Source organism: Hylobates moloch, unplaced genomic scaffold, assembly GCF_009828535.3.
Source record: "Hylobates moloch isolate HMO894 unplaced genomic scaffold, HMol_V3 SCAFFOLD_7, whole genome shotgun sequence".
NCBI lineage: Eukaryota > Metazoa > Chordata > Mammalia > Primates > Hylobatidae > Hylobates > Hylobates moloch.
The window spans coordinates 10,482,851-10,509,034 of record NW_026652282.1 but is presented as its reverse complement, the minus strand read 5'-3'; the positions used below and the strand labels follow the sequence as shown (position 1 = coordinate 10,509,034).

Genomic DNA, 26,184 nt, shown 5'->3' with positions numbered 1-26,184 from the left:
CAGTCATATCAAAGAACTCTAGGGCATGCAGGCAGAAATCAGAAGACAGCGAATGTTTGTAATACTTATCAGGGTGAGAATTGAGAGATAACAGTGGGCACCATCAGGCACTCAGAAAATTTTATGTTTAGGTGAGTTTGCTTTCTTCTCCATTTTATTACTATTACGAATATGAAGTCACGTTATCACTGCAGAATTTTCTCAGATGAGAAAGGATACCTTTAGCATATTTGGGGGAGTAATGTTTGATGTTAAAATAAATCTGATTTACACTAGTGTGACTTGTGCCAGGTTTACATAACTATGAAGTGTACTGGTATCATACTAGAACTGAAGAAGGGCAATACTCACTTCATCTTGCAGTTGTTTGTGCAGAGCTTGCCTGCGGCTTTCGAACTCCTCATGCTCAACCACTATAGCCTTTTCGGCTTTCTGTAGTTCTTTCTGAAAGACTGCAAGTTCAGGAGCCGGCTGAGCTAGGCCTAAGAAGGTAAAAAAAAAAACCCTAGTCATTACCAACCTTAAGTTTTCTTATTTCACTTAACAAAAACAGTTAAAGGGGTTTTAAAGTGTTCTTTGCTTTGTACTGACTCAATAAATATGATAATAATTCTATTAAATGAGCTCAGAGCAATCCTGACTCTCAAATTTCACAACAAAAGAATTTAGTGCATGTTAATGCAAACTTTATTACCCTTGGAGTCCTACTCCAAGTAAAAGAACTCTTTCGAATTCTCAAATTAACCTGAAAGCCTGTTTCTTTCGTCTACCATGCACAGAAGGAGCTCTCTATCTGGTCTACCTGTTGATGACAGCCCTGGGATCCAATATGATCTGGGCATCTGACAGCAGCAGTTGGGATCCAGGCAGAAGGTAGATGGCTCTCACAGTCAAGGTCATCTAAGAACTCTTTAATAAAGGTTGACTTATTCAGGGTATGCACAAAGGATGGTGGAGTTCCCTGGGCTAGTAACAGGGCCACACTGTTAGTACTCCTTGGGCCTGGAGAATCAGGGGAGGGAGAAATTCTGAGCACTGGAGAGAGGGAGGTGGTGCAGAGCACTCAGAGGAGGTAATCGCAGGCACTATGGCCTCACTTGGCCATGAGGCACAGTGGCCAGCCTAGGGCCACTGTATGTAGAGGCTGGTGTCCCCACTGGCCAAACCCAATCAGCAGTCAGAGGGCAAGGGAAGCCTTGATACCACCTAGAGGCAGGTTTGCAGAGTTTAATCCAAGAATCTTAATTTTATAAATCTTCCCAATGTAAGCCCCCCCCACCTTATACAAGTACAAGGCATAGTTTTATGATACTGACCTAATGCGAATTACTAAAACATGCAAGTCAGAAAAAAAGAAAATACATACGGTTTAGGAGATGCAAGTTTTCATTTCTACTCTCTTCCAGTTGTTGTTTAAGTAATTTATTTTGTGCCAGAAGCTCCAGTTTCTCTTCTTTTAGTAGTGAATAATCACTCATCTCTTTAACCTTTTCATTCAGCATATGGTTTTGTTTTGTTATTGCCAAAGACTGGGCTTTGACAGACTCTAATTCAAGCTAAAATTCAAAAAGGAAAATTTACATTTGAATAATGACTTTACAGTACTGCAAAAGTAAAAGCTGGCAGGCTCCTTTAAGCATGGTGTCACAATTTAATTAAGGTCACTAGACAGAAGTCTGATTCTCTGCAATAAGACTCTAACTACAATAACGAAAATTATCTTCCGCCCTACAGTTGGGGCAGAACTTTTATAGGCCCCATCCCATGAAGCAAGTCCTAAGATTATCATCCCATTTTCCAGAGGCAACCAAGAACCCAACAACAATCACACATCATAGCAATATATATTTTTTAAATATGAAAGGTAAGATAAAAATGGCTGGGCATGGTGGCTCACGCCTGTAATCACGGCACTTTGGGAGGTTGAGGCAAGAGGACTGCTTGAGCTCAGGAGTTCGAGACCACCCTGGGCAACATGGTGAAACCCCATCTCTACTAAAAATACAAAAATTAGCTGGGTGTGGTGGCACATGGGTGAAATCCCAGCTACTCGGGAGCTGAGACATGAGAATCACTTGAACCCGGGAGGTGGAGATTGGTTGCAGTAAGCAAGATCACACCACTGCACTACCGCCTAGGCGAAAGAACAAGACTGTCTCAAAAAAAAAAAAAAAAAAAGGAAAGAAAGAAAGGAAAAAAGATTCTGTAACATGTTGTGAAGTGCTTCCGTTAGTATAATATATCTCATATTTGAGTAAAAAGCCTACAAAGTTCTCACGTAAGTCACAGTTGCTAAAATAAATTTTATATACAAAATATGTTGTAAGTACCTAAAGTTCCAGCTTCATCCTTCAGACAGCAAGCACACGAATGAACAGAAAAGTAAAGAAGCAATGATATGTGAAAAATGTACCTCATTTTATTTTAATCTGTAAGATAACAATGTAATGACAGGAATTTTGTTTACCTGCTGCTGATGGAAGGAGAGAACAGGCTGATGTAGAAACTAATAGTAATGGCCACCTGCTATGAACTAGGCACATAAGTTAGCTTACTGAATTCCCTCAACAACCCTATAATGTGCAAAATATCCTAGTTTACAGCTCAGGAACCTGCAGTCACAGAACTTCCCTAGTGACACACAAGCAGTTAGAAACACAGACAGGATTTGAGCAGGACTCCAGGACCCAAAGCTGTATCTACACTTTCCTATGTGACATTGATTGAAATTAAGAACTATTGAATTAACTTTAGCCAACACCTTCTTAGCCATATAAATGGCAGTCCAAACATCTCAAGAGGATGACTTAGGATAAATTATGTACAACTAAAATTTCATATATTGCTTAAAATCTATTTCAAAAACCAATATGCTTAACGATTACCTCAAGTTCTTTCACACGATTTACAGATTGATTGAGTTCCTCCTTTTTTGAATTAATAGCTATGAGCTCCTCTTGCAAATGAACAGCTTTTTCTGAAAAAAGAGCCCACCAATTAAACACCATAATGTTTTCCTAGTGAATACAAAAGCCATTTAATATTTATGGCCAGTATGTCAGACCTAATGACCACTATTTCACAATCCAAATAGCAGATGTAGGGGGCAAGTAAGAAATAAACCCTGTTACCCAACAGGTGATGTGAAGCTGTAACTGTCATGTATGCGGTGAAATTCCACTTGCTACACATGCTAACCAGAGTTATACCATCTGCTCAAAGCACAGGGCCCTAATACCCACAGCTCTTAACTTCCTTGAAGACAAAGATCTGTCTGTTACTATATTGCAGTTACTATTTTGTAGTTTTCACTTCATCTAACACAAGTCTATGTAGATATATCATCAAACCATAATTTGTTACATACGTAATGGTATTAATGCATAAAAGAAGTACTAGTTTCCACAAGATAGTAAAAGGGGCTGGGCACAGTGGCTCATGCCTGTAATCCCAGCACTTTGGGAGGCCAAGGCAGGCGGACCACCTGGTCAGGAGTTCGAGACCAGCCTGGCCAACATGGTGAAACTCTGTCTCTACAAAAATTAGCCGGGCATGGTGGCGCACACCTGTAGTCCCAGCTACTTGGGAGGCTGAGGCACAAGAATCACTTGAACCCAGGAGGCGGAGGCTGCAGTGAGCCGAGATCGTGCCACTGTACTCCAGCCTGGGCAACAGAGCAAGACTCCGTCTCTAAAAAAAAAAAAAAAGACAGTAGCCACACATCAGGTACCTGGTCAACATCAACTACCTAACCCTGGTTTCCTCCCAAGAATCTACTTGAAATTTCCACCAAAACTTCAACTTCTTGTTACAGCAATTTCCTAGAAATACATTGAAATGGGCCAGGCATGGTGGCTCACGCTTGTAATCTCAGCACTTTGGGAGGCCGAGGTGGGTGGATCACGAGGTCAGGAGATCGAGACCATCCTGGCTAACATGCTGAGACCCTGGTCTCTACTAAAAATACAAAAAACTAGCCAGGCGCGTTGGTGGGCGCCTGTAGTCCCAGCTACTGGGGAGGCTGAGGTGGGAGAATGGTGTGAACCTGGGAGGTGGAGCTTGCAGTGAGCCAAGATCGCACCACTGCACTCCAAGCCTAGGTGACAGAGCAAGACTCCGTCTCAAAAAAAAAAAAAAATACACTGAAATGTAAAACATCTGAAGATCGAAAAATTATTCAACTTCCATAGTCTCGGGCCAATGTACACAAGAGTTCAGAAGGTTATACATCAAGTAAAAATGTTGTAAAGCATAAAAATATATTAGAAGCAAAAGAAATAAGAAACCAGGTCATAGAGGACAGAGAAGTTAAAGTTTTCCGTAAGTGAAAAATAAAGTCTCTCATGGTTAGGAGTAATATGTACTTGACGGCAATAAGTTGCTGCTACGTTCCTGACAATTGCAGATTTATCAAAATGTATGAAATAAAGTTGGATAAAATATCCATGATAAATCACTGGCCTTTGTGAATATACAAACTATTAAACATGAAGGTTCCTCAAAAGGCAGTGAAGACCATGGTTTTTTTTGTTTTTTTTTGAGACGGAGTCTTTCTCTGTCACCCAGGCTGGAGTGCAGTGGCGCCATCTCCGCTCACTGCAAGCTCTGCCTCCCGCATTCACACCATTCTCCTGCCTCAGCCTCCCGAGTAGCTGGGACTACAGGCACCCGCCACCATGCCCAGCTAATTTTTTGTATTTTTAGTAGAGACGGGGTTTCACCGTGGTCTCGATCTCCTGACCTCATGATCCGCCTGCCTCGGCCTCCCAAAGTGCTGGGATTACAGGCGTGAGCCACCGCACCCGGCCTGACCATGATTTTTTTTTAATTTATAAAATTAAAATTACAAAAAATGTGTAATTTTGTAACAATGAAGTGTAAGCTGTATTTTTTAGAATATAGAACAGACCCAACTTGGGAAGCTAATAACCTACAGCAGAACTGAAAAATACAGTTTATTTTCCCCCCAAACATCACCTTTATTCTTCCTTTCATCTTCAATCAGTCGATTAGTTCTAATGATGTAGTCATCCTTCAGTTCAAGTTGATACCTGAGAATCAGAATGACTAAATATGAGCTCCTCAGTCATTTTTCTGGAAAGACTTTTATCAGTGCAGGAGCTTATCTATGGCACAGGAGCACCTGAGGGCGCTAAACATGACAATGTGTAAACTTCAAAGTCCTCAATACTAAAGCCAGGGATATGACCTCTGAACATAAAATGCCCAGTAAAACCCTTCCTTGATCGTATAAACTGGGTCCCAAAACTCAATCACACAAAATGAAGTGTCGTGTTATCATAAGGTTACTTACTGAAAGCAATCACTTTTCAGCTGGTCTCAACTGACACAAAGAGCAAAGGGGTAAATTAATTTACACAGTACACAACAGACTCAATCCCAAATGATAATCAGACAGTCACTTCCAATCCACCTGTACCATCTGCCCACCCCCAACCAAGGTAAGAACTTTTGTGCTCAGGGACTAAGCGCAGTCCTGAGAGCCAACTGCCAAGAGCATTATATCCGGATTAGCAATACCAAAAGGCACATTTTCACAGTTTCACTTCCCTTTCCCAGCTGTTACCAGCTGCCCTTTTGGTTCCAAAAGGAAATAGAAGCACTCCTGTGGTGAAGAGCCTCCAAACTCCAACACCTGCCAAAGTCATATGAGGATTCCCAAAGCCAGGCAGACACCATGCAGCCTGTGGAAGCTGTCACAATGACACCAAATAGTTCACTAGCTCCATAACTATGTAAAATTAACACACATACTTTAATTCATTTATTCCTAAAAATTCAGCAACTACAGACACTTCCATTTTAGCTATTTTAGTATAGAAACTGACATAGAAGACGTGGGTAAAATACATCATTTCAAAATCAATAGATAAAAAAGCTGCCATATTTTTTAAAAATAAGATTTGTTTAAAGGATTACCTCAAGAAACCTTTGCAATACTATGTAATGGAATATCAATGACAAATTATGAGGAAGGCAATAAAAGAGGCCAAATAAGAAATGCCCAGAGCACCTGAGTTGAATCATTTCCTCGCGACACATTTACAACAAACATTAACTGAGCACTTTTTATGTGCCAGATGCTTTCCCGCACACTGAAGAGAAATGTTACCACATGGGCATAATGTCGTAGCACTGAGATATTATTCACTGATACACAAAACTCAGACTACAGAAAAGCCAAAGTAACCATAGTTGTCCATATTTTCCTTTCCCTATATCACTTTTTGCCTCACATAGTTAATTTTAGCTCTTTTGATTCTGGCTTTGCTGAATCTTGAAGGAATACAAGGCATATGTTCACTGACAAATACTATGACCACTAGTATAATTTATATATTGTTAGATACCCCCACCCTTGTGACTGTATGAGTGAGGTAGAGGAAAAGATAACTAAAAGTGGTTATAATTCCAATTTTACAGCTTATCAACTATGCAAGCTGAGCAAGTCACAAGGTGTCCTGAAAATTAAAGCAAATCACAGCCCGCAATAAATGTTAGAGAAGCCATAAGAAGCGCAGAGGATGTGCTTCTCTATGTTTTTTTGTTGTTGTTAATTTTTGAGATGGATTCTCACTGTCACGCAGGCTAGTAGAGTGCAGTAGCACAACTTCAGCTCACTGCAACGTCTTGCCTCCTGGGTTCGAGTGATTCTCCTGCCTCAGCCTCCCCAGTAGCTGGGATTACGAGTGCCCACCACCACACCCAGCTAATTTTTGTATTTTTAGTAGAGATGGGGTTTCACCATGTTGGCTAGGCTGGTCTTGAACTCCTGACCTCAGGTGATCCGCCCACCTCAGCCTCCCAGAGTGCTGGGATTATTGGCATGAGCCACCACACCCGGCCCTTATCTTTTAAAAACTATCCTAACTCAAATGCAGGAAAGGATTGACTGTATCGATAAAACTATTTTTTTTTTTTTCAAACACTAAAGTTTGCCTAAGTTACAGACTACTTTGTCAGTTTGTTATGTTTCTACCAACTTAATTTAAACATATTAGTTATTTTAAAATGCTAAACAATTACTTTAGAAGTTCATTCTTGAGCTTTCGGTCATAGGTCTCCTCAAAACTCTTTATATTCTGCTCCCGTCTCCTAAGTGCCTCAGTTATGCTTTTATGTTTTTCTTCCTGGAGCTTCTGGTTCCTGAAATTAGCAAAAAATATAAAAAGTAAATAAACTACCATAGCTGAGCTAATAAATTTAGGAAAAAATCACATGTGTCTAGTTCAACAGATTAAAACTGCTACATGATATCACTACTGGGAAGTAGAAGGAAAGAGCCAGAAGTCCTCAGTGTATTTTATGAACTGACCTAGTTACAGCATATCGAAACTAGCAGAACTGACTGTGCTTTGGGCTGAAGGGAGTAGGAGAGTCTCAAGAGGGAAGTGGTTTCTCACAGAAGATAAACACTTAAACAATGGTTATAGGTGATAAATAGCCAAAATCAATCCTGGGATGAAAGAATGATATTATTAGTTACAAAGTAACAAGTAAGTGTACTTATGTGCTTAAATCTTCTATAATGCTGTTTCTAACTGTGGGATTTAATTAATTAGTCCATACATATTCAAGGTACAATATTTGTTTTTGTCATTTAATAACCAATCAGCTTTAGCCAAGTGTGGTGACCTGCACCTATAATCCCAGTTTTTCAGAAGGCTGAGGCAGGAGGACCGCTTGAGCCCAAGTGTTTGAGACCAGCCTGGGCAATACAGAAAGACACTGTGTCTTAAAAACAAAACAAAACAAACAAAAAACCCTATTGATTGAATACTGAAAAAAGTACCAAAAGAGAGGGCAAAAGATAGATGGATCAAGCAGGGCTTCCAAATACTGAAGAATAGAATGGTCTTCATAGTGAGACTTTAAATCAACCATAGCACCAACTCCTTAGCCAGGGAGGTAGGTTCACGGGTGGTGAGATCCAGCCATCCTGAGAAGTGCTACAAAATGCTGACTAGTCTAAGCACAGGTAAAGGCTCTAGGTATTAGCTCCCTCTGCTGGTAATCTGGAAAGCCATAGAGAGGTAAACTACATTTATTTAGTTTACATGCTGAGAAGGAGGGAACAAGAGTAGAGAAAATGGAGGTAAAGGAATGATGAACTCTCTCTGCCCCAATTTTGTGCCTATTTTCTCTCTCTTGATCAATTTATCTTTTCATTATTGCCAAAAAGAGAGTAAGGTAGACAGAGAGTTGAAATCAAACAAATCAAGCCTATAGAAGTGAGAAAAAAAACATTAATGGAGACAAATTCTTTAATGAACTAAGATTCCTGGAGTATCTATGGGTGTCAACAGCAGATTCCCAAAGGAAAAGAAGGCTTATTGCACAAACTATAGACAGGTGAACTTCCTGTCATTCCCAGGTAAGATCTGAAGGATGAAACATTTGTGAGCACTTAGAAAAAGTAACACAAAGAAATGGTTTCACCAAGTACAAGTCAAGTTGGACCACCATACTTCCTTTTCTGAGCACACAGCTGGTAAAAGCTGCAGGCCTGGATATATGGAATTCAGTTACTATACATACACACACGGAACTATCAGATCTGAGGGACTGAATGTAACTGCAAAACATACCATCTGTTCCAGTATTAACAGCTTCTCCAAATTATCTGTCTGGTCTTACTGTAGCCTGATGATAGCATCTCATTTGTCTTTTCATCTTAATGTTTAATATTTCAAAAGCAAAACCCTAGTGTTTGTTCCTCTTAATTTGTACTTTCTAGGTGATATCCCCTTTACAAATAAGAACTCTACTTGGCAATGAACATTAGAATATTTAGACATATATATATTTAGTAATTCTTTTTAATCTCATCATTCTGAATATCCAAAATGAACATGCATTACTTACAATTCAAAAGCTTCAACTCTTTGCTTCAGCTCTGCTTCTCTTCCTCTTAGCAAATCCATATCTTTTAGTAAAAGTTGCCTTTGAGCATAAATTTCTCTTGTTTCAATCTGTATAGAAAAGCATTAATTTTTAGCAAGCAAGCTAATGAAAGCAAAACAGATTTGAATGAATATACTGCTTCCTAAATTCCAAAAAGCAAAGTACAGGCATTTAGGATAACAATTTCACCTTCAAGAGATTCCAACTCAAGGTATGCTTTCTGCCTATTCTAGTTGCATAAAAATTTACTCCCCCAATGACTGTTAAACTACCATTACTCTACAGTCCTAACATGCCATGTGTAATTTATGCTATTTAGTTCTTTAACATCTCTCAGTCTCTTATCTAAAAAAAAAAAAAATTTTTTTTTTTTTTTTTTTTTTTTTTTTTGAGACAGGGTCTCACTCTGTCACGCAGGCTGGAGTGCAGTGGGGTGATCTTGGCTCACTGCAACCTCCACCTCCCAAGCTCAAGGGGTCCTCCCACCTCAGCCTACCAAGTAGCTGCAGGCACTACAGGCACACGCCACCAAGTCCGGCTGATTTTTTATATTTTTGTAAAGATGGGGTTTTGCCATGCTGCCCAGGCTGGTCTTGAACTTCTGGACTCAAGCGATATGCCTGCCTTGGCCTCCCAAGGTGCTGGGACTACAAGCATGAGCCACCACACCTGGCGCCCTTACCTAAATTTTGGCAAGTTCCCCAGGAAGAAAAATTAAGCAAAATGTACATTCAGCAGTAAAACTCCAAAAGAATTGAATCCCCACGGTTTTTAGTGGTGGTGTCGTCTGAATGTTTCAGTTCACGGGTCATTCTGACTCAGAGTTAGCAAGCTCATATGAACTCCTAAAAGAATGGGCCATCCTTCCATTTGTGTGTTCACAGAGAAAGAATTTACTAACTACCTATGACATGTCAAGCAGCATACTGGGAACTGGATATAAAAAGGTAGACAGATGAATTCCTCATCTCTAAAGACCTCACAATTTAGTCAGGGAGTAAGAAACAATCACACTAAGATGTGATGATTTTGTAACTGAAGTACATAAAGACTGATGCAGGAACGAGGCCTAAATGGGTCGCTCAGTGGGAGTCAGGGAAGGCATCGCCCAGGTGACATCCAAGCTGGGTCTTGAAAGACATTATGGTTTCTATCAGGGAGAGAAGGGGATGGAAAGTCCAGGTGAGGGAATAAAGATATGGTGCTTCTTATGAGGATGACAATCTTCTTCAAATCCTTCAGATAATCAGTTAAATAAACAGGGATCTAGTCAGTCACCTATCTTGAAGGTGGAAGTTATTAGTCTAAACACAATCCAATCATCTCAAAGATATGTGCTTCCGACATTCATTTTTATAGCTGAAGCAAGCCCAATTCCCAGAAATGCTATACAAAATTTTAGAGGGGGTGCCCTTAGCATTAAACAACTAGGTCTTATCGAGAAGCCCCAAGCAAGAGTGGACACTAGGGGGAAGCATTCCTACTTTCAACATCTGACAGCAGTAGTTCTGCATGTATGTTGGAAATAGTGCTGTAAATCTAGTTTGGTCTAAGACACGCCCTTGGGAAAGGAATATGATTTAAAGGAGTAGATCCAATCCCGCTTGCCAACATGGACTCCCTCTCACTCCTCACCCTCTCTGTCTCCTGTCCAGTTACTTTCTGGAGTGACAAGATCAAATGGCCACATGGATGACCCTTGTGGTGACTCCTTTACCCCAGGGACCTTCACCCTTGCTCATTTCCATGGCTCTCTCCAATGGCAGCATACTGCATTTGGTTTCTAGTCTCCACCTGAAACCTCATCCTGCAATTCTGTACTCTTGGACCATCCTCATTCTTCCACCTACTAGTCTATCCAGATAGAGTCCTTGATCACTGAGACTGCCACTCAACCCTCCCTTTCCCCCTAGGTTAGCAGCCACCTGCCCTCTCCTCTGCTTCCCTTCACTACCCAAGAGAGCCCCAGAATCTTTGATTAAATAGGCTGCCTTTCTCTAGTCAAATAAATTAGGCTCTGAAAAGCTCCACTTCCCAAGCATCTCCATCTTTCCACCCTCACTGAAAGGGACAGAAAGAGATACTTACAAATCCTCCCCAGAACTAGAACAGAAAACTCACCTACAAGCACGTGGTTTGATCTCTCTCAATTCCAGGCTCCCCCAACCACAGCTGAGCCCTCAATACAGGTGATCAGTCCTCTCTGCTTTAAAGGGCTGTTCTTCCCTTACCCACAGGAGCTACTCTGCACCTCCAATCTGCTCCTAAAACCCGAGATCTAACCCTCTAATCTGCCTGAGGAGATGGAGCTTATTTAGGGTGTGTTTCTCATAATCCCAACTTGATTGTTCACCTCCACAGTTCTCGCCTTTCCATCAGTCTCAGAGGAAGCAAATTTGTGTACTCTTTTCAAGGACCATCCTTCTATTTGCACGCTTGGCCCCAGTCCCTATTGCTCTTCTGGGGCCTTGTTCCATTAACTGTACCATCCTATTCCTGGATCTTGAGCCAACCTACTAATAGCTGCAGGAAATAGCAACCCATAAAATATTTGTAAATACCACCTCTTGGTGTTTTTGAATTCTTTCAAGGGTACTCTTTTCCCGAAGAACGAGGGCTTCAGATTTTGCTTGACAAGCTTTCTCAAAATCATTCTGGAACATGGCTAATTCCTTTTCATACTTTTTTTTTGCTTCCGTTTTAATTTTTGCTATCTCGGTATCTTTAAAAAACTTCAACTGCAAATTGATCACAAAAAATTAAAAATACCAACTATTATACTATAAAAACAGGAACAAGTTCTCTCTCTACATCTAGATTTAACATTAATGCTCTGTCCAAATACATTTATTTCATCTTTAGTTTTATCTCATTCACTGTATTTGTTGGATTCACCCAAAAGGCATAAACAAATGTCATCAGAAATAAAAAAATATTTGCACAACAGTACAGTGTCCCATTCGTTAAGTTCTAGATATTTTCCCATATACCTAAGGTTAAGACTTTAGAAGACAAACAAAAACATCACTCTTGTTAACAGTAACAAGATAAAGCTTACCTTTTGACACATTTCTGCCCGAAGTTGCTCTTCTATTTCTCTCTTATATTCATTTAGCTTTATTTCTAAAGATTCGAACTTGATACGCTGAGGGCAAGCATCTGCAAACTGATCATCAATAAGCTGAAGCTTCTCAGCTATTAAAAAATAACACATCAAATTAGGACATAGAAACATTGTCAGGTGCGTAAGACGCCAGACCTCTGGTTCAAAAGTAATGAGGATACTTAGGGGAAAGTGTAGGGATTATCTGCAACTTACTTTGAAATACAAAAAAAGGAAGGTGGATGAATGGATGGACAGATAAAAACGATGAAGCAAGTATAATACAAGTGTAATAGTGACATCTAGGTCGTGGGTATACAAGTGTTCACTAAAATTGTTTCAACTTTTCTGAATGTTTGAAAACGTTCATCATAAAATGTTAGAGGAAAAAGAAAGCCAAGAGTACAGTTTAAGTCAGAAAATACTGGAGTCTCTTCCTACTCTCTAAGTGCTAAGGCAGAGAGCTCTTTATTGGACTTCGGTTAAAGCTGACTTACACATTCAAAACAATAACTTTAAAAGAATCAAAGATCATGTACATCAATGCCTCCCCTTTACAGATAAAGAACAAAAGCTGATATAGCTTAATAAGTGACTACATAACAGCATAACCAGGATTAAAGTGAGGTCTACTGTCTCTTCCCTTAGTCCATGGCCCTCAAACCAACTATGGATCAGAATCAACCACATAGCAAAGTGCAAATCTGAACCCAGAGTACAATCTCAACCGTGTATAACGCCCACCAAAAAAGTATGCGCAGAGGGGAAAAAGGCTGGCAGAAGTAGATTAAAACATTGATAGTGTTTATCTCTGGTAGGGATGACTTTAGACATGTTTTTCCATCTACTTTTCTGTATTTTCCAAATGCTGTCCAATACAGGACTCTCCAGCCACATGGGGCCATTGACACTTCAAATGTGACCAGACTCAACTGAGATGTGCTTTAAATGTAAAAAACATGAGATTTCAAAGACAGTGCAAAAAATAAATGTGAAATATCTTAGTATTGTTTATATTGAATATATGCTGAAATAATATTTTGGATGTATTGGGTTAAATATATTATTAAAACAAATTTCATCCGTTTCTCTTTACTTTTTTCAATGTGGCTACTAGAAAATTTAAAATTATGTATGTGGCTCACACCACTGAACAGCACTGCTTGATAATTAGCAAGTAATATGTTTCTAATTGAATTAAACCTACATTTAATTAAAGGCATAGTCATATAATACATTTTATGAATTATGAACTTATCTTCTTGCAAGTTACTATTTAAGAGTAAGGAAGGGCTAAGAAATCCATTAAGCATATCATTTTAAACGGCTGTTTCCCATCTCTACTGAGCACAAAACTGACAGGATGGTATTGCAGACCAGCTGGATAGTACAAAAAGCTCTAGATCATAGATGGGAGAACTTGGACTCCAGTATTAGTTCTGATGCCGACTAAGTGTTTCCAAGTTGCTCTTTCTCTGAGGACCTCGCTTTCCTCAACTATAAAATGAAGTGATGAGCCAGTGACTTCTCTAGTACCTTGCAAAGCAAGTAGTTTATAATCTTCTAACTGGGTGGCTGTAAAGTTAGACAAGACATGAGGAAGAACCTCCCAGTTAAGAGAAGTCAAACTCAACAAACAAGGAAGAATATGGGCCTTTGAATCCCTGCATGATTTGGCCAATGTAGCCCTGGCATTCATGAGGCTAGGGAATGACACTGGAGAGCACTTCCTGGTCCCCCAAGATGATTCCAGAAGAAATGAATTCCCTTGTTGCCTGCAGGCTGCATCCCTCCAGTTCAAGGAGCAATCACACAATATGGTAAATCAGATAATTTCCTTCATTCAAAATGAAAACAGCAGAACTGAAATTAAGAAAGAAGGCTATAATTACCCAGAGAATCTCTGTTAAATGTCGAACTTGTCTGAGTTTCCATATTACAACTCTCTTTAACTTGATGATATTCTGCCAGTTCTTTTAAAAAATGCATAAGAAAACCTAAAAAACATATGCATACAGTTTTGTTTCAGAGCTTTCAACCACTGCTCAGTCACTGTTTTTACAACCTTAGCTTTAGGACATTATCATTTTTTACATTATATATCTTTCCTTTTTTTTTTAGACACAAGAGTCTTGCTCTGTCACCCAGGCTGGAGTGCAGTGGTGTAATCACGGCTCACTGCGGCCTCGACCTCCTGGGCTCAAGCAATCCTCCTACTTCAGTCTCCCAGGTAGCTGGGACTAGAGGCGCACACCACCACCCACCACGCCCAGCTAATTTTACTTTTTGTATAAACAGGGTCTTGCTATGTTGCCCAGGCTAGTCTCAAACTCATGGCCTCAAGCAATCCTCCTGCTTGGGCCTCCCAAAGTGCTGGGATCACAAGCATGAGCCACGGTGCCCAGTCATATATTTTAATAAATCTGAGGAAAGGCCTTCCCAAGCATGATACAAAACCTGGAAGCAATAAGGAGAAATATTTATCAATCTAACTACATAAAAACTGAAAACTTACATATGGCATAAAATGAAAAAATAACACACTGGGAAAAATAGTTGCAATAATATGGAGGCATAACCCAAGACTAAAGTGATGACATTTTCATAACATCAAAGAACTCTTACAAATCAGTTTAAAAAAAAAATCAGAAAAATGGGGGAAAACATGGATAGTTTGCAGAAAAAAAAAAATTGTCAAAGATGAACACAATTTTTAGATGCTGAATAAACATGAACAAAATCATAAATGCAAATTAATACAACAGAGAAACCATTATTTTCCCTATAACACTGCTAAGATTAAAACTTGTATATTGCTAAGTGTTGGCAAGGGAGTGGATATATAGCTATGCTCATTCACTTGGAAGAGAAATTTGTCAATGCTTATATATATTCGAAATGCATGTGCCCTTTAATCTAGTCATTCCACTTCTATGAATTTACACAGGTATACTTTCACAAGGGCACAAAGTGTGCATACTGCACACTGGTTACCTGTAATGGCAAAAAGCAAACAATAAAACAACCAAATCTCCATCAATAGGGGGTTAAATACATTCTTTAAAAATAATTAGCCTATATTGCTACAGAAAGATACATTGTTGGATTAAAAAAAAGCAAATTGCATACAGTATCTACGATATAATCCCAATTGATTGTGTTTTAATCACAAATACATAGTTTTAACCACAAACAATTCTAGAAGATAAACAAGAAACTGTTAATTCTAGTTATCAGTGGAGTGTGAGATTAGAGAACACGGGCAGAAACTGCTACTTTGCTTTCACTTTATATCCTTCTGACTAGTTTGAAACTTTGTTTTAAACCACAAGCATAAATTACTTAAGAAATGTTTAGTTTCTTGGAACTAAAAACATTAGTTAGCTCAGCACCTTTTCCCCCACCTCCACTCCCTTCAGGAAGGGGATCAGATTTTGTCACAGTCTGCATACCATCCTGGGATCACCTGACCTAAATTTGCAAACATTAAGGTTCACTCTTGATGATGTAAAGCTCTATGGGTTTTGACATTGGATCTTTCATTCTCTTAACAGTGTCTTTTGGCAGGGTACAGTGGCTCACGTTTGTAATCCCAGCACTCTGGGAGGCTGAGGCGGGCAGATCATCTGAAGTCAGGGGATCGAGACCAGCCTGGTCAACATGGTGAACCCCATCTCTATTAAAAACACAAAAAAATTAGCCAGGCGTGGTGACGGGCGCCTGTAGTCCCAGCTACTCAGGAGGCTGAGACAGGAGAATCACTTGAACCCAGGAGGCGGAGGCTGCAGTGAGCCGAGGTCGCGCCACTGCACTCCGGCCTGGGCGGCAGAGTGAAACTCCATCTCAAAAACAAAACAAAACAAAAGAAAAAGAACAGTGTCTTTCACAGAGATGTTTTTAATTTTAATAAAGTCTAACTGACCTACTTTTTTCTTTCATATATCTTGCTCTTGGTGTTACATCTCATCATGAAACCCAAGATCACATAGACTTTCTACTGTTCTCATCTGGAAGTTTTATAGTTTTGCATTTTACATTTAGGTCTATGGTTCATTTTGAGTTAGTTTTTGTGTAAGGTATAATAAATAAGATCTGTATCTAGGCTGATTTTTGTGCATATGAATATCCAATTGTTACAGCACCACTTGTTGAAAAGACTATCTTTCCTCTATTGAATTGCCTTTGCACCTCTGTTAAAAAAAAAATCAATTGACTATATTTGTGTGGATGTATTTCTGGACTTTCTAATTCTGTCCCCATTGATGTACATGTCTATTCTTTTGCCAATTGCAGATAAGAATTTTAACTTCTAAAAAGCAAAGGGCCAATGTCCAAATTTTCTTCCCTCATCCAAATTTTGTGCACATCATTTTCTGGATATTGTTAGGCCTCTGAGCCAAAGCTCAGCCATTGTAACCCCCGTGACCTGCACATATACATCCAGATGGCCTGCAGGAGCCAGCTAAAAAACCACAGAAGAAGTGAAACAGCTCCTGCCTTAATTGATTGACCAACCTTATGACATTCCACCATTATGACTTGTTCCTGCCCTGCCCCAACTGATCAATCGACCTTGTGACATTCTTCTTCTGGACAATGAGTCCCAAGATCTCTCCTCCATGCACCTTGGGACCCCCCTCCCCTGCTAACAATAAATAACCACCTTTAACTGTAACTTTCCACTGCCTACTCAAGCCCTATAAAGCTGCGCCTCTCCTACCTCCCTTCACTGACTCTCTTCGGACTCAACCCACTTGCACCCAAGTGAATAAACAGCCCTGTTGCTCACACAAAGCCTGTTTGGTGATCTCTTCCCACGGACACGCATAACAGGTATCATTATCTCTGAAAGGAAAATTAGGAGTGGGAAGAATGGGTGACTAGAATCTAGGGGGGAAAGTACCATGGCCATTCAACAGCTTAGCACCCCCTGAGCATAGATACGGTAGGATAAGACCATAGGTCTCTGAGTCAGGGGACAGACAACGGTTAAGTACACAATATCTTCCCACATGTTTTCTGTTGGTTAATTAGAAGACACCAATTTTTTTAAAAATTTTATCTTACCAGGAGCTATTTTATTGTTAGCTAAGAGTTCTACCCAAATTTTGGCACTAGGATGCCTGACATATCTGCTACTCATAGTTTTTCTGGCTTCCAGAAATTTTACCGGGATGCTAGGTGAAGCTGGTAAGGGCTGTCGGCCAGATGTCTTTCTGAACCAGATGCATTTAAAGAGACTGTGTAAAAACTTTTTTTTTTTTTTTTTTTTGAGACAGAGTCTTGCTCTTTCGCTAGGCTGGAGCGCAGTGGCGTCATCTCGGCTCACTGCAACCTCTGCCTCCTGGGTTCAAGCAATTCCCCTGCCTCAGCCTCCCAAATAGCTGGGACTACAGGTGCACACCACCACGCCTGGCTAACTTTTTTTTGTATTTTAGTAGAGACAGGGTTTCACCATGTTGGCCAGGATGGTCTTGCTCTCCTGACCTCGTGATCCGCCTGCCTCAGCCTCCCAAAGTGCTGGGATTACAGGTGTGAGCCACTGTGCTCAGCCATGGAAAAACTATTTTTAAGGATAATATATCTATAGTAACTACATAGATTTTTTTTTTTTTTTTTTTTTTTTGAGATGGAGTCCAGCTCTGTCACCCAGGCTGGAGTGCAGTGGCGCTCTCAGCTCACCACAACCTTCACCTCTCCGGTTCAAGCGATTCTCCTGCCTCAGCCTCCCAAGTAGCTGGGATTACAGGCACTCGCCACCAAGCCTGGCTAATTTTTGTATTTCTGTAATTAGAGATGGGGTTTCACCATGTTGGCCAGGCTGGTCTCGAACCCCTGACCTCAAGTGATCAGCTGGGTTTGCCCTCCCAAAGTGCTGGGATTACAAGCATGAGCCACCGTGCCTGGCCTATAGATTATTTCTTAATATCCCTTCAAGCCATAAATTTCCTTTTGAAGTAATAGTTAAGCAAAAGATACTAGCTATATACCTCAGAATTATGCTAATATGGTAGTCACTATGCACGTGTAGCTAATTAAACGTAAATTAAAAATTCAGTTATCCAGTCACACTAGCCACATTTCAAGGCTCAATAGCCACAGGAGGCTAGCAGCTACCACATGAAACAGCATAGATACAGACATTTCCATAATCACAGAGAGTTACACTGGACGGTGCTTAGAGTACAGAATATAGGATCATTTACCATACTGAACTTCAGTAGGGATGGTCTAGTTTGCGGGCAGCCCAGAATATCTTGTGTTGCAATTTATTTATATTCTGCTAACATTACTACCAAGAGACTTGGCGATTAAGTCACAGACTTAATGGCTGGCAGAAAATAAGTATTCAAATGATTAAGTTCTAAATGAATTGGTGAATGAATGAATGAATAAATGAATGTCCTTGTGGGGATGATAGCAGTGCAGGCAACAGACAAAATCCAAGGGTGTACCAAAACAAAAAGACTATTACTAACAGATTATTTTAAAAGACCTAAAGAATAACTATGCATCAAAGCCAAGTTGCCAGCTTATGTTCATGCTACAAAGCCCATCATCAAGTCCAACCAATGGTCTGAAACCCACAGTAGTTATGGACTCTATGAAAGGTTATTATCAAGGCCAAAATTAAGGCAATTTATTGGGTCTATATAAACATTTTTTTTTTTTTTTTGAGACGGAGTTTTGCTCTTGCTGCCCAGGCAGGAGTGCAATGGCATGATCTCAGTTCACCACAACCTCTGCCTTCCAGGTTCAAGCGATTCTCCTGCCTCAGCCTCCTGAGTAGCTGTGATTACAAGCATGCGCCACCACGCCTTGCTAATTTTTTTGTATTTTTAGTAGAAACGGGGTTTCTCCAGGTTGGTCAGGCTGGTCTCGAACTCCCGACCCCAGGTGATCGACCCGCCTCAGCCTCCCAAAGTGCTGGGATTACAGGAGTGAGCCACCACGCCCAGCCTGTATAAACATTTAAGAACAAAAGATATATAACACATTACTGAACACAACTCTCATTCTTTAAGGAAATATTAATATATCTAATACCCTATCAATTATACTTAAGAGGGATACCTAGTATACAAAGACACTTTCCCTAAAAGTTATTAGTTTTTTCAGATTTTTTTTTCTTTTTTTTGCAGAAATATTCCCAACAGTGGGTATTTTTACAAACAGTATCTTTCAGCCTGTTTGTAGGGCCTTTGATACTGTCTGCAGTTTTCTTATTTGAATATCTAAAAGTTATTACAAAAATGGAAATATAGGGGAAATGACCTGCAGAAATCAAATAATTTAAATCAAATTAAATTTTACTCTTCTCCCTAAAAATTAGCTTCATTCTTTTAGAGGAAAAAGTACATAGAAAAATGTTGCTGTTCTCTACAAAGATGACGGCTCCTACCTTTTTGATTTTCTTTATCAGATCCTGAAACCTGTTAAAAGAAAATATTTTACTTTTATTCAGCTATTCAGTTATAATTAACAAACCAAAGTAGATTACAGAAACTAAGCCATCTTACCAGTGATTTGTAGAGACTGGAAGTAGGGTTGATTTTAATGAGTTGTAATAGATCCTGCATAGTAAATACCTTAAGAAAAAATGGGTTACTAAGTAGACACATTTTTATATCAGTGTTTAAATGATAAATTAGGATATGTTTCTGAATATGAAACTAAGAAACATCCTTCAGATTAAATAAGATTATAACTATGCTAATAAAGCAAACTTCAAGCTCTTTCTTACACTGTTAAATAAATTACTATAAACATATCAAGGTCAAAAGGATAAAATATCTTTATCATCTAATTAACTTCTAAGTACTTCACATCAAAGATGATATGCCTAACAGAAATGTTTAATGCCTTACAGATGACACTGAAATATCTGATGAACCAATGAATACATGACTGAGTTCCTGGGTCATTCAATTACAATTTTTTAAAAAGTATTCATTGTTTAACAATGTAAATAAATTTTTACTGTCCTTAAAACCGTAATTAAAGTGTACTTAAAATATTGTTAAACAGACATTTTGGGTAGCTATTAAAATATATTTCTACTACAGTATATACCATTCACTATGTCTGCTCTGAGAACACCAATACTTGTTTTCAATTGGTTTTCCTTTAAAGAAAATACTCTGCATGGGCATTTTACATTAGTAGAAACCTTAAGTTGTATGAATGGGATTAATTCCTGCTATATAATTATATTATTGACTATCACACAATAAGTAAAAGTATAAAGTGATTAGAAAGTTAGAGAATGATGTATCAAAAATGAACTCCAGGCCAGGCACAAAGGCTCACGCTTGTAATCCCAGCTCTTTGGGAGATTAAGGTGGGCAGATCACCTGGGGTCAGGATTTGAGACCAGCCTGGCCAACATGGTGAAACCTCGTCTCTACTAAAAATACAAGAGTTAGCCAGGTGTGGTGGTGGGCACCTGTAATCCCAGCTACTTGGGAGGCTAAGGCAGGAGAATTGCTTGAACCCAGGAGGCAGAGGTTGCAGTGAGCCAAGATTGCGCCATTGCACTCCAGCCTGGGTGACAGAGCAAGACTCTGTCTCAAAAACATAAATAAATAAATAAATTCCTAATGCTGACAAATAAAATTTGGTTGCTTATGAAGAAATGCAAATTATTTAAGTTTTCATTCAAATACTGTACTAAGCTTCTTTGTGTCATTAAAACTTTGGAATATGAAACTTTTGGATAATTACAGAAACCACAAAGAAAGTAAAAACATATGAACACCACCAAGAGTGAAATTTATCTTATTTTTGAGACAGTCTCGCTCTGTCACCCAGGCTGGAGTGCAGTGGCATGATCTCGGCTCACTGCAACCTTCGCCATAAACTATGGCCTTTGGGTGATAATGACATGTCAGGGTAGGCTTATAGATTGTAGCAAATGTACCACCTTGATGCAAGATGTTGACAGCGAGGGAGGCTATGAGTGCGTAGGGGCAGCAGGTCTATGGGAATTCTCTGTACTTCCCACTTAACTTTGCTGTAAAGCCAAAACTGCTCTGAAAAAATAAAGTCTATTAAAAAAAAAAAACACATCGCTTCTCGGCCTTTTGGCTAAGATCAAGTGTAAAAAAAAAACACACACACACACATATCCACAGGGAAAGTCTGCTGTATCTGCTTTTAAAATAATAAAGTAGTACTAATGTTCAACAGTAATGATGAAGAAATATAGTTAAAATAATTAGAAAAGTAGTAAAAAATAAAACAAGTCTTTTTAATATTTGAGAACTTTACAGATTTTTTAAATTACGTATTTCTCACTTATCTAATTACAAAGAAGAGAAACATCTGAAGAAACTAGTGCAGAAAAAAAGAGCTCATGTAAGAGATCTAGATTTACCACCCTGCATTGTCACTTAAAAACTACTTGATATGGCCGGGCGTGGTGGCTCACGCTTGTAATCCCAGTACTTTGGGAGGCCGAGGCGGGCGGATCACGAGGTCAGGAGATCGAGACCACAGTGAAACCCCGTCTCTACTAAAAATACAAAAAAATTAGCCGGGCGTGGTGGCGGGCGCCTGTAGTCCCTGTAGTCCCAGCTACTCGGAGAGGCTGAGGCAGGAGAATGGCGTGAACCCAGGAGGCGGAGCTTGCAGTCTCTCGCCTGGTGATAGCAAGACCCGTCTCAAAAAAAACAAAAAAAAGTTGGGCAAATTGATTCACCTCTCCAGAGTCTGGTTCCTCATCCGTAACACATAAAACATCTGCAGTGTGCCTATCACAGTGCCAAGCTTACAGTAGACATTCAGCAGATTGGCAGAGTCTTATTAGACAAGATAGAGGATAGACAGATCAATTATAGGTCTGAAACATTTAGAGATTCTATATATTACTGTTTTACATGAGACTAAATGAGATGCCAGGAACTTAATTTCAAATTTAGTACCCACTTGTTATATAACAAATATATTATGTGCAGGTACAATGTGAATTCAAAGAGGAAATAGAAATGGACCCAGTCGAGGAGCACTTAGCTATCATATGGCACTTTACTGTCAGCAGAGGAAGAACCTGTTAATAAAAAATTCAGAAACAGAAAAGGAAAGACTTTACCTTTTCTTTTGCCAAACCACTTTCTGGAAAGAAAACAGAAAGTGAATATTCATAGCCACATCTTTGTAAGTGATCTGCCACTAAAGAGTTTGAGGCGCCTATTAAGAGGGAGCTCCCTTCTACCGAAATGGACCGAGGTTGCAGTTCTCCACTCAATACAGGGTGCATCAACTCATGAATTAGCTGGTTTCGAAGTTGTGTCTAGCACAAAATAAAAACAAAAATAAAAAAGAAACACAAGGGAAAGAAATTTCAGCAGGATTGTTTCATTAGAGATATACACAGATGAGTTACATTCATTGGAAACCTTCCATTTCCATAATGGTTCTAGATCCATGGCCAGAAGTTAGAAACCTTCCCCTGCACACTTTGTCTCACCCCGTGAGACAAGTAGTCCAGTGGGTTCTAGAAAAAGCTTTCTTTCCCCAGCTTCCAAATGAAATGAGTGGTTAGCCAGATCCGCTTACAGACTCATAACTTCACTTCCCTAGAAGCCCATTTCAGCAGCTTACGATTGGGATATTAAGTACAGGAAAAAATTCTGTCACTTCATCACACCTCTGTGGACTGTTGGAGAATATAACCAAAATATTCAACAACAGGGGACTGCTATATACATTACAAAAATATCCAAAGATAAGCCTGTTGCCACTGAAAATGAAGATTTCAAGAAACTTTTAAGGAAACAGGGAAATGCTCACCATATAATTTAAATTAAAAAAGGATACATACACAGGATACAGCTACGTATTTTAAACGTAAAATATGCTTTTGAAATGCATATTGCAATGAAAACACGTTGAGCTAATCCTACTCCTGGCTGTTAATCCAAATATAAAGTATACTAATAGATATTTCTTGCCCAAATTAAATATTCATACATTTCAATATAGTTTAAAGATAAAATTTTTCATTTCCCAAACTATTATTAAGCAGTACACTAGTACTTTCTATATGGTGTCAATGTCCTTCATCCAAATGTATTACAAACCCAATTATTAATTTAGGAACCTATAAGCCATATTTATAAAACAAGCCTAATCTTACTGTGTTCATTATATAAATATTTCCTTCTCCTATCTTGTCAGTTCAACTAATTATTTGAGTATGTTCCTTTAAGACGACTCAAACTCAACATTTTCTCATTTTCAAGAGACTGTAATGTTTCAAGATACAGAGTTATTCGAGAATATAAAAATGTAATTCACTAACACAATCTATGTATCATACGATTATTAAAACCTAAACCTTGACTGAATTTGAACTACCTGTTACAGGTTACACTTGTTATGACACAGATACGCCTAAATCCGATACCTTGAGTGTATCCAGTATACCCCGATCCTTAAACGTCTGGTATAGCTTTTTGCGCAGTTCATCTTGACTCAACACATCAGCCACGGGGAGCATGTTGGACTAAAAGACAAAATGGTTACAGGTTACCTGCGGGGCAGAGGGAACGTGAACGTCTGAAAACAGACCAGTGGCCTCCGGGGAAGCCATAAGAGGCCTAGCGGGGAAAGGAGTTTTAACGAACACAAAACAAGACTTTATTTCCGCCTGTCCCCGAGAAGGGGCAGGTGTGTCTACCTGAGCCATCATCAGGCGTCAGCTTCCTCCGGAGCCCGCCTCGCTCGCCCCGCCGTGGCCCGAGTTTATTGCCCAGCCCGGGCTGTGGGGCCAAGACGAGGGGGAATCCCTGCCCACAGAGCCCTGCCTCTGTCCCGAGGGTTCGGAAGGAACAAAGGTGCCGAACGTTGTCTGCCTCGCACTCCCAACTAGGTTTTCTAGCAAACACGCGAGCTTCCTTTCTTCGCGGTTCTGAGGCAAGGACGAGGACCCAGGCACGACTCAAAGGCGGCTGGAGGGCGGGGAACCAGACACCACGGACTGAAAGCAGCGAGGAAGGACCGCCTCATAACCCGTCCTGCAACTTCCGGAAACTTGCTAAATACAGCCTTCCCGAGCTGAAGAGCTATGGCGCAGGAGCTTGGTTGCCCAGCACCGGCCGGAAGCTCCACCTACGTATCGCGAGAGCACATCCCAGGGTATCGCGAGAACTGCTTCGACGTTCCGGCTACAGGTTCGGAGCGCGGGTCTCTTCTGCGGAAACTGACATTGCGTTTCCGTTGTCAGCCTCCCACTGCAGGTAGGGAATGGAGCGAGTGGGGGGCGGGTGTTTTGAGTCCCTGGAGGACTTCGTAGCCCCTGCGTGACGCGGATGTTGGTCCTGTACCTCCACCCCTCCCCGGGGTGGCCGGGCCGGACCTGCCAGCCCTCCGCCGGCTCATCCGCGCAGCCCTTCCACCTGCAGACGTCCGCCCTTCCGGGGGCTGTGGTTTCGCGGTTCACTGGGTCATTCAGCTAACCCAGGGTTTCTTAACGGCGGCACTGTTGCCCTTTGGAGCCGGAAGATTGTTTTGGGAGGCTGTCCTGTGCATTGTAGGTTTAGCTGTATCCTTGCTCTCTATTTTGTCAGTATCACCTTCTCCCCCAAGTGTGACAACCAAAGATGTCTCCAGATATTGCCAGATGTCCTCTTGGAAGCAAGATCGCTCCGGGTTGAGATCCACAGAGCTAAACGTTTTAGAGTACCAACCATTGTGTGCTGTGAGGTAAAGGTGAGCCAGTCCTCATGATGCTTAAATGTAATTAGAAAAGGAACCAAACCTCTCAGAAGCAATAATGAAAATGTTACAGCCAGAGAATTGAACAAGAACCAAGATGCATTGTAGACTGGATAAAGAGTTTAAAGGGGAGGTGGTTGAAGATGGAAGTGATCCAGATCATCTCTGTGGAAAAAGTGTGACTTTATCAGGGCCTTGATGGGTAAGATTCGGGTGGTGGGCAAAAAGGAGAACATCACAGGAAGGGGAAAAATGAGCAAAGGAATCATTAAAAGAAAAAAAAAAAAAAAAAAAGCCACGACCTTCTTGGGGGCAGTGAGGAATCTAGCCTGACTCCAGAGTTGTGTGCTGGGAATGTAAGCCTTATGCAGTATCTAAGTCTTGTGAGGACAAAATTGGATGTCAGCTTTGTGTACAGCATTGAAGATGAGTGCAATGAGTTTTGATCTCTGGCTGTGAAAAACTTAAAGTAAGAGGCAGTAAGAGTGACAGGACTTCATAGGAGGTGGGGAACCTGTAGGTTTTTGTTGGAAACAATGGAAGAGGAGGAGAGGCTTAGTTGGATTTTAAAGGATGGGTAGTGGTTGCAGACAGAATAAAGGAAAACATTCCAGGCATGAAGAGAGAAATAATAGTAGCTCTGAACTCGATACAGTCAAAGTGAATTTGGGAGAAAAAATAAGTAAACGAGTCAACGCTAGCAGAGGTGGAACAATAGGGCTGAGAAAAGACACGTGGAGCAATGTGGGAATCTGTTTTGAATACTAGTACGTGATCCTGTAGCTGAAATGCATCAAAGGCTTTTGAGTGGAATGATGAAAACAGTGTTCTAAAAAGATGTTGATATGTTGTAAATGTTGTTAAGTAGAATCACTTGTCCACTGTTTTAAAAAAAAAAAAAAAGCTCCTGAAGACCCCCTCACTCCCACCCCCACCTTTGGTCCCACAGTTGAATACATGAATATAATTAGATAAAACGTTCTCCAAAAACTAGCATAACTTCTAAGGGTGGGAAAATTGCTTATAATATTAATAGGAAAATGTCACATTAGAGACCTATCAGTAGTATTCCTACTGCCCCTCCTCATTGTAATAGACATGTCCCATGCCATACCAGTTTAGTCTCATGACCCCAGGTTTATGGAACAACTGAAATCACTGCTCTCGCGAGCACAGGGCAGTTTTTCTAGAAGCTCTTCTACAGAGGCTTTAAAGAGGCTTGCTACAAAAATGGATGTCTTTGGAACTGGAGTCCATGAGTTTTATCTTGCATTTGTCTACAACTTAAAATAAGAGAAGGGACTTCCAAGTTCATTGAGCATCCTCCCACTCTGGCACTGGTGGTGTTCCACCCACCCCTTAGTTTCTAGATTCCCGACTTCAAATGAGCAGCCCTGGGCTTGGCCTATGGAACGGTTTGGAATAAGTCTGTGTAGTCC

The 26,184-nt window shown here is 40.2% G+C and overlaps 3 protein-coding genes across 6 annotated transcripts in view; 1 reads left to right on the top strand and 2 right to left on the bottom strand.

The window, feature by feature from the left end:
- Positions 1-24,098, bottom strand: part of OFD1 (OFD1 centriole and centriolar satellite protein) — a 37,562-nt gene extending 13,464 nt beyond the window's left edge. The window contains exons 1-14 of the mRNA XM_032756581.2: positions 23,709-24,098; positions 23,436-23,534; positions 22,119-22,319; positions 19,549-19,617; positions 19,431-19,461; positions 13,921-14,025; positions 11,984-12,120; positions 11,490-11,663; positions 8,887-8,993; positions 7,048-7,167; positions 4,978-5,051; positions 2,886-2,977; positions 1,367-1,556; positions 352-482 (exon numbers count right to left, since the gene is read on the bottom strand). Coding sequence (XP_032612472.1) covers positions 352-482; positions 1,367-1,556; positions 2,886-2,977; positions 4,978-5,051; positions 7,048-7,167; positions 8,887-8,993; positions 11,490-11,663; positions 11,984-12,120; positions 13,921-14,025; positions 19,431-19,461; positions 19,549-19,617; positions 22,119-22,319; positions 23,436-23,534; positions 23,709-23,720 — 1,542 coding nt within the window. The 5' untranslated portion in view covers positions 23,721-24,098. The remainder of the gene's footprint in view (positions 1-351; positions 483-1,366; positions 1,557-2,885; positions 2,978-4,977; positions 5,052-7,047; positions 7,168-8,886; positions 8,994-11,489; positions 11,664-11,983; positions 12,121-13,920; positions 14,026-19,430; positions 19,462-19,548; positions 19,618-22,118; positions 22,320-23,435; positions 23,535-23,708) is intronic.
- Positions 23,727-26,184, bottom strand: part of EGFL6 (EGF like domain multiple 6) — a 198,187-nt gene continuing 195,729 nt past the window's right edge. The window contains exons 12-13 of the mRNA XM_058441829.1: positions 24,144-24,469; positions 23,727-23,939 (exon numbers count right to left, since the gene is read on the bottom strand). Coding sequence (XP_058297812.1) covers positions 23,727-23,939; positions 24,144-24,469 — 539 coding nt within the window. The remainder of the gene's footprint in view (positions 23,940-24,143; positions 24,470-26,184) is intronic.
- Positions 24,194-26,184, top strand: part of TRAPPC2 (trafficking protein particle complex subunit 2) — a 52,152-nt gene continuing 50,161 nt past the window's right edge. For 3 of the 4 annotated variants that reach the window (XR_009214339.1, XR_009214338.1, XM_058441680.1), the window contains exons 1-2: positions 24,195-24,267; positions 24,598-24,739. The gene's annotated coding sequence lies outside the window, so the exon portion shown is untranslated. Of the gene's footprint in view, positions 24,268-24,597; positions 24,740-26,184 lie in introns of all 4 variants that reach the window. The other variant, XM_058441681.1, reaches the window with a different exon arrangement.